Source organism: Odontomachus brunneus, unplaced genomic scaffold (assembly GCF_010583005.1).
Source record: "Odontomachus brunneus isolate Ranch 3 - 2012 unplaced genomic scaffold, Obru_v1 Obru_scaffold_037, whole genome shotgun sequence".
Taxonomy (NCBI): Eukaryota; Metazoa; Arthropoda; class Insecta; order Hymenoptera; family Formicidae; genus Odontomachus; species Odontomachus brunneus.
Genome location: NW_022639487.1, coordinates 2,341,979 through 2,350,286, shown reverse-complemented (window position 1 = coordinate 2,350,286; position 8,308 = coordinate 2,341,979). Strand labels below are relative to the sequence as shown.

General features: G+C 40.7%; 2 protein-coding genes across 3 annotated transcripts in view; both read right to left on the bottom strand.

The window, feature by feature from the left end:
- LOC116843969 overlaps positions 1–8,308 on the bottom strand; it is a 269,149-nt gene that overhangs the window by 90,380 nt on the left and 170,461 nt on the right. The gene's annotated exons all lie outside the window — the stretch shown is intronic.
- On the bottom strand, positions 90–4,180 carry LOC116843967. 2 transcript variants are annotated; one of them, XM_032814974.1, is made up of 5 exons: positions 3,618–4,180; positions 3,273–3,532; positions 1,086–1,337; positions 884–1,002; positions 90–745 (listed from the first exon to the last, which is right to left on the bottom strand). In XM_032814974.1, exons 4-5 carry the CDS (start codon positions 969–971, stop codon positions 336–338), a joined length of 498 nt encoding a protein of 165 aa, XP_032670865.1. In that variant the 5' UTR covers positions 972–1,002; positions 1,086–1,337; positions 3,273–3,532; positions 3,618–4,180; the 3' UTR covers positions 90–335. The 2 variants fall into 2 exon arrangements, with proteins under 2 accessions (XP_032670865.1, XP_032670863.1); XM_032814972.1 differs by having other exon boundaries at positions 884–1,005; positions 3,618–4,177.

Below are 8,308 nucleotides of genomic sequence, written 5' to 3'. Positions count from 1 at the left end.
AGAGAGAGAGAGAGAGAGAGAGAGAGAGAGAGAGAGAGAGAGAGAAAGAGAGAGGAGAGGGAGGAGAAAGAGGAACGAAAAGACGAGGGTTAATTTAACTTCGCGTTTTAATTAGGAGATCAATATGTACAAAGCCGAATTATTCTTTACCGTATACCACGGTCGCGTCGTAACTCCGCAGGTCGCCAGATGAAGAAAAATGAAAAAAAAGAGAAAGATTTAAGCGAAACAAAGAGACCGGTGGGGCCTGAATCATTTACCAAGTCGAGCAGTTTACTTTCGGCCGCCTCAGGCCATCGAAGCGAAGGAGAGAATACCGAGTTAGCGTTAGAGCGTTAATTTTCGTTTCGACTTTTTGCTCTGCCCGTCGACGGGCTGACTTCGTCCCGGCTCTCATGGAACTCCGTGTCCGGGATTTCCCGTGGTGCCCATTGATTCTCGAAATCCGTTCCCTGACCGCCGACCGGCGGTTCTGGGACATCGGCTTGTCCGCCGGCCTGGACAAGTGTCTCGGGAACTCTCGTCGCCGCTTTCGGGATCTCGATGCGATCCTTCTGCGCAACTGCGAGCGGTTCCGGAGCGGCTGCTCGCTCGCCTAGGTGTTTACCTCCGGCTGCGTGACGCGCGTCGGGATTTCCGGGCGAATCCGGGTTCACGCCGGATAAAACCGCCGCTGCCTCCTGCATCCCCTTCTCCACCTCGAGTTTTTTCGAAACGGTACTCTCCCCTTGTTTATGTGGCTTTCCTAACTCCCGGCGTTAAAATAATAGTAAGCTAAACGTGCTTTCGTACATCCTAAGTCCGCGTAAAATAATAATATCTTTGCATTGCCAAATACTTCGCCATTCCAAATTTCGCGAAGCCAAATCGCAGCGAGACAAACCTGCGGCGCGTTCGGACTTCCCCAATATAGATCTCAAGAATGCGTCTCTCTTGCAGTTGTCCTCGTTGGTACATCCAATGATAGGCATTGTTTATTTATTGGTGGCGTTTAAAAGCGCACTTCTGGAAGAAATCGATGTTTTTGTGAAAATATAACGAGAGATGTTTGATGTTTTGCGTGAAATCGCAATTTCCTAACTTACTTTAACGAATGAAAAATCGCGACTATCTTTTGTCTCGGGACGAAGTTTCCTTCTAGGGAGATCTTACAATTAGGTCATTCAATTAGGTCAATTAGGTCTTATTTATCACACTATTGACCGGTAAAGAGTCAAGCTTTAGATCTGCGAACTTCTATAACACTTCTCCTCTGTAGTCTTTTTTGGTGTCGTCGGTTCGTCAACTTGTCTACAACACTTGCGACGACTGCAACTCTTCGGACGCTTTTCGATCTTCTAATACGAGGATTGAAATAAGCATCGTAAAGTATTGGTTGTGTGTGTATTTCCTTTCAATGAATACATATCAGTGAAGCCGCGCGTGCTCGAGATTTAGCTGCGCTTGCGGAAACAGGGATTAATGGAATTCTGATCCGCGTTGTGATAATAAAGCCGATTTGTCAAACTTGCTGCTTGTGTTTCATATTGAGTTCACTTTTAGTGTTAATATCATTTAAATTCAGTCGCGGAACTTTATACTTATATAACGCGTAAAGATCCTACGATACGACCGCAATTCACTAAACTAATCGAGAATACTATTTTAGTGCTGATAAAATGTAGACAATTCAAATAAATTGGACAATTCCCCGTAATTACATGATCAGAAATTTATCCCATGGTCGATTCCAATCAATTATCCAGTTTATATAAAGTGTTATTATCGAATTTTAAATATTGATAGGATCCTAATTATTAATAAACTCTTGATTACTAAAAGCTGCATTACATGACTTATTAAGACCTGATAACATCAATTTATACAAAAATTAGATAACTGACCAACTCGATCCAGAACCATGCGATAAATTGTTCCATGAGATTTTCGGTCATATCTGAGAGCTTAATAAAATGGCGATTTGCGAAGCATGATTTAGCGAGTGTCTTACGTGAATAACGAAACAAACCCGTAAAACATTGACTCGAGATAAGGTCTCAAGAATGTTTGGTCAAATACGAGAGGGGAGAAATCTGTCGCGGGCGTTTTTTCTCTCTCGAGCAAGAGGGACGGCACCGGAGAAAGATTTCGGTCGTTACGCACGATTAATGTTGGATCTTCAGTCAAGCCGGAACCGCGGCAGTCGGGATCGCAAGCCAAACTCTCGAGTACGCCCTTGGCGTGTGCTCCGGACGAAACGAGTTCCGGCGCAGGTGAGGGTCCTCCGGTCGTTTCACGGATCGCCTCTTTCCGTTCCGTCATTTCGAATACGCGATTTTTATCCTGAAAGTGTTCCCGGTGCCTTCAACCTCGGCGACCTTTTTTGCGAGACGATCGGAAAATTTCGAGCTAGCATCTTAAGAGTTTCGTTCTGTTTCGCGCTGAACGTGTCCCGGAGAGACCCCGAGAGAAAAGCATTGTGTGTCGCGATCTTTGCTTGAAGTACCAATTGCCTAGACACCAATAACACTGATATCTATCCCCTAAATTCATTCTTATTGCTTTAGTCTTTAAACACGAATATTTAAACCTTCAATATAGAATATATATATATATATATATATATATATATATATATATACATACACAGAGAAAAAATCTTTGATTTAACTAAAATTAATTTATTTCTTGTCTTAACCATATTTTTTGCTTAATGTATCACAAAAATGGTAGAAGTAACACGCAGGTTATCATCATTAACATTATGATAGGATTTAATTAAAAAAATTTTTTGACAATTTAATTCTTCATAACTTATAGCACAATTATTTCTCTATTTCGTCATATATCAAACATATTTTTTCAGTGTATTGCAAGTTGGAAGTTAAAATATTCGTACTTAAAAACCAAAATCAAAAATAAGAATGCTCATAGTTAAATATCATTAGTGGTCAGGCATTGGTAATTTTGTTCTTAAAAGTCATTTTTAAGATCATTTCATTGACACATTGAGAAAAAAAGAATGTTTGATTTAACTAAGATTATAAAATTATTATTAGTCCCAACGTATTTTTTGTAGTAAAATGATAGCAATAATAAGCATGTATATAAAATTATTATTATTAACATTATAATAGAATTAAATTTAAAAAAATGGTTTCTTTGACCATAATTTATAGTAATTATTTCTCCATGTGATTATAGTTACAATCAAACATTTTTTTCTCAGAACAGCTATGTCGCGAATTTTCTCCCGATATTTACGCAAACGTGCGAGATGTCGGTATTCTTACTTGCACGCGAAGTTTTATTGATTAAACAATCCACTTGATTACAATTAACGATTCTTGGAACTGGATAATTTGGAATTATCGGCCTGAGGAACTTGGGTAGACATTTTACATGATGAAAACACAATTTGGTCGCTACAACAAGCGCTTTTCTATTGATCGACAACTTTTGTTCTCGCCCAGGACGAATTTCAGTCAAGATATTTTATATTACAGTAGGTTGCAAAACGGTTCAGACACAATGAGGTTGGGAATTCACCAAACTGTCAAAATTTTAAAGATCATTACCGATAGATTTACACAATAACATAATTAAGGACACTCTATATTAATAAATAATAATAATACCAATGATTAGAAATAATAACAATAATAATATAATGACTGTGGAGGGGCAAACTCGTTGGTAATGACTCCCAATTTTGACAGTTAGGTGAGTTCCAATTAGACACAACTTCATTATGTAAATCGTTTCGCAACTCACTTGTACTCGGTTTCATGTGGATGCCATACTATCGATATATCGATAGTAACTAAAGACTTTGGCCGGACACATTCATCTCTAGCTATGCGTTTCCCATGACTGATCAGTTGAAGAAGTGAGAACGTGTTCAGAGCAGAAGTGATATTTTGACAAATTGACGTGTCGTACGTGTCAATAAAGAGGGTTATATGGCGTGCTCATATGGCGTGTCATTTTGACAGATTGACATATACGTTTCTATAAAAAGGGTTAGTTCCAAACCGTTTTGATTTAGTGTACATATACACTCCGCTGAAATAGCTTGGATAGCTTTAACATTGTTTCGATTGATGCTAGTGAAAAAAATGTTAAAGCTATTTTTCGGCGAAGTGTATACAAAGTGTTGCATATAGATTAGTGCGACAGGTTATCTATCCCTTTACTGGTATGTGCGCGTAGTTGTGCTTGATCTCAGTAAGCTTTGGCGAAATGCTCACTTGCGTGCTTTCGTTTCTATAAAGTTTACGTCTCAAGTGAGCATTCCGCCAAAGCCTACTGAGAGCCTACTGAAAACCTACTGCAAAGCCTATTGATGCGCGTCTGCCAACGAAACGCATAAACTACTATCGTACTGACCTGTATTTAACACTCGCAGCGCAGATTATAATTTCCTCATTCCGGATTTTATTACTCTAATATGAACGCACGCACCTCTCCCGGTTACGTTCAATTTAAACATGAGATGGAAATTAGACCGCGACATTTAACGCTAATTGCGCGGGCAGGTCATAGACCGTGCGAAACTTCCATCAGAAGCATAACATTGCTCGCAGTTTGTATAATGAATGACCCGCGAGCTACTTTCTGCATTCGTGTCGTATAATGGTAGGCTGCTCGCCGTAATCTGATTTCATTCGTTAATCGATGCAATTCGATTCGCGTTCGCGGGGTGTTCAAAGTTAGCGAATTCGCAGCTTTGTGCGCGCGCGGCGGCACGTAATCGGCACCATTCGCTGAAACATTCCGTCGCATGATCGAAACTACCATCCGTCGCGTTGTGTAAAACGCTCTCGCGCGGCGTGGTAGCGCGGCCGCAATCGATTAATCGTTAATTAATTAACTATTACCATTTCGGCCGCTCGAACGGAATAATGCGCGAGATAACCGTCACGGCTTTGCGCCCGGAACGATTCGATCGGCGGCGATCAGCAGATTTCCGTCCGGGCGTAACGTTGCGATCGCTGCCGGCGACGTCGACTCGACAAAGAGAATACTTTTGTCACGGTTATATGACTCGCGCGCGCATATTATAATATATAAACAATAATAATATATACACATGTATCTTTAAAATGAGGGGAAATTATTGCGAAAATCCCGACGATTGGCCGGCGCGAGAGTGCACAGGAATTAGTAAATTTAATTCTGCTGTGCCACATCAATGACGCTAATCGTAATAATAGCCGTTGCGAGTGAGCATTCAAAAGCCATCACAGGTCACTTGCCTGCGCAAATATACGCCGATTGTTAAATCTGCGTTTAACGAAATATTAATGATTGCTTGGTTCATTACAATTAGTGAATTATACTCTCCGTCGAGAAATTCTATCTCGCTTCGGAGATAATGGCGGGGCGGGTCGCCTCATGATCGTTCTCTCGCAAGGAAAGGTCACGTAGAATATTCCTAATGCCGTTGATGAAATTGCGCGCTGCACGATGTAGCTTTTATTTTAATCAAGCGAAATAATGTGCCGCGCTATCTCATTTATAAATTTATTTCCCGGAAATCATCCCGTAATGGAATTTATGCCGTTATTCTTTTTCCCTGCTTTTCTCTTTCTTTCTCTCTCTCTCTCTCTCTCTCTCTCTCTGTCTTTTTTATGAAACGCGCATTCTTTCGTTTGTACCGCCGTCAAAGAGAAACTTAATACGACCATCCATTTACCTAGAAGCTTTGTCGATACTCCATGGACTCGTTAACCTTACTGGTGTAAAAAAAAAAGGAAAATAAAATAACTAATATTCGAGAGCCATTCCGGCGTGACTTCATTATAAAACTCAATTTACATAATCAGCCTGTCTCTATAAAAATATATATTAAAATGCAAAAGAATATCCCCCCGAAGATTTTCTCCGAGTATAATAAAACGACAGAAATTACGAGAAATGCGCGCAGTCACGCGGGCAAAGAAAGAAAAAAGTCCCGATTAAACGCGATGCCTAATTAATTTCCGTCCGCTAACTCGGCCGAACTTTGCACACGTCTATTTGCGATCCTCCCGCGCCACGTAACGAGAACAATATCGGTCGCGCCATCGAAATTCACCGCTAACGGTCGGCGCTTTTGACCTGACGGAAAACATCGCCGCGCTTATAATCATCCCTCCGCTCCCTCTTCCTGCCTCTCTCCCTTCGATCCAAAGTGCGCCCGCCGTGAAACGAAACGTCGGGCACCCCGAAGCGGGTGAGAACTAAAATCCGATACGATTAACGAGCGCGCGACGAGTTTTAACGTCGTTTTCCAGTCGGCCGCGTCAACGGCCACGATTAACGTATTCCGCAATTTTGAGCGATGCATTATTCTTAAGTACGCGCGCACGAAATGCTCTTTCTCTCTCTTTCTCTCTCTCGTTCTTTGTCTGTCTATTTCCCTCTCGGCAATGATTGCACGATTTTACGAAATTAACGTGCAATTGCCGCTGTCGGATTGTGCACGCGACGAACGGAATGCTCTTCATTTAAGCGGCACTTGTCTCCCAGTGACGATATTTCGAGTGTCTGCAGCCCCGGGACACCTTTACGCATAAACATCTCGTATAGAGATGTTTAAATGCGGAGTGTTTGCTCGAAAACGTATTCTTCGGTGTAATTTGTCGCTTGTTGACTCTTTTTCGGTCGTTGAGAATTTAAACTGCAGTGTCAAATCTGACATTTGTCCGTTGCATTATTAAGATCTCACGTTGGAATGACGCATCCCGAGCGTTGCACCGCCACGAGTCAAACGTGCATGTTATTGATCACAAAGCCGATTCGATCTTATTACTTCGATAGCACCTTGAATAATTTCACGAGAATGTGCAAAGCGCGGAGTTACAATACATAATCTCGTTCTTCTCCTAAGCGTGTCACTAGATGCACAAGTCCTACAGCCAAAGAAAGAATGAATTTGAGGGAAGAGGCGCCCACGGAAAGTGACTCGACATAATAAAAATGCCATTCGCCTTCTCGATGAGTAGAAATACGCAGTGTCCACAACATGGCAAGGTCGTTCGCCACGTATACATATATTGTAGGAGCTAAAGAGGATACAGAGCCATGACTCCCGCACAAAGGAATATTCATAAGTAGAACGTTGTATCACGGTAGCGCAATAAATGCTGAATTATTGAGCGACACGACGTAACTGGGAGGTCGAACCTCTCACGGGCCACAAATGTCCGCGGCGCGACGGCGTTGTTTAGGACGTGCCGCAAATGCGGGGAGATACACCGTTCGCAGCATGACGTCCTACTACCGCGTCTCAGGGCCTCATTTATGTAGACGGTAACACCCGCATAATTCTCCGTGTGCCATTGCTCAGCACGGCTCTCCGCTTACGGCGGCGAACAGGCCTCGTGGTCGCTAGTTTATCGTTACTCGCGCGCGTACAAAGTGTTGCACTTACATGCAAGTCTACACGATGAGTATAAAGTATATGAAAATAAAATGTGAAATATCTCTTGGAAAGAGCATTTACTTCTCTCGATGATTTTATCCCAGCACTTTTATACGCAAATTGAGAGTGATTCGATCCACCCATGGGAGATGTTTCTCTCAAAGATATAACATCACAGAAAATTAGACAAAATATTTTCATTACTAATGAGCACCCAAAACATTCACTGATAGTTTCATTTTTCTGGAAATAGGTGTAACTGCGAAGTTTTTAAATTTTGAAATTTCACCTAGAAACGTAGGTCAAATAAGATATTGTTAGATAAAACTTTGAAAAAGAAACAACTTTTATTGAGACATAATTTATCTCTTACAACTACATAATTATTTCTTACAAGTTTCGAAAAAAAAAACATTTGAGTGCTGCAACTGACCTAAGTTACACCTATTTTCGATTTACCCAGAAAAATAAAACTATCACCAATAAATACTTTGAGTGCCCATTACTCATGAAAATTTTTTGCCTAACTCCTTGTGACATCATATTTAAAAAAAAATAGCTGAAATGGGTGGATTGAATCATCCTTAATTTTCTCGAAAACTGTAAAAGATAATTACAATAAATTAAATTGCAATAAAAGCTGTTTCTTCCTCCAATCTCTATCCAACAATATTCCACTCAAACTATGTTCCTATTTGAAATTTCAAAATTAACCCAAAATTCCAAAATACCCCAGTTACACCTACTTCGGTTTGTCCAGAAAATTAAAACCAATACTTTGGATGCCCATCCGTAATGAAAATTTTTTGTTTAACTTCCTGGGACGTCACAATTTAAAAAAAATAGCTGGCACGACTGGTCTGAATCATTCGATATATATATATATATATATATATATATATATATATATATATATATATA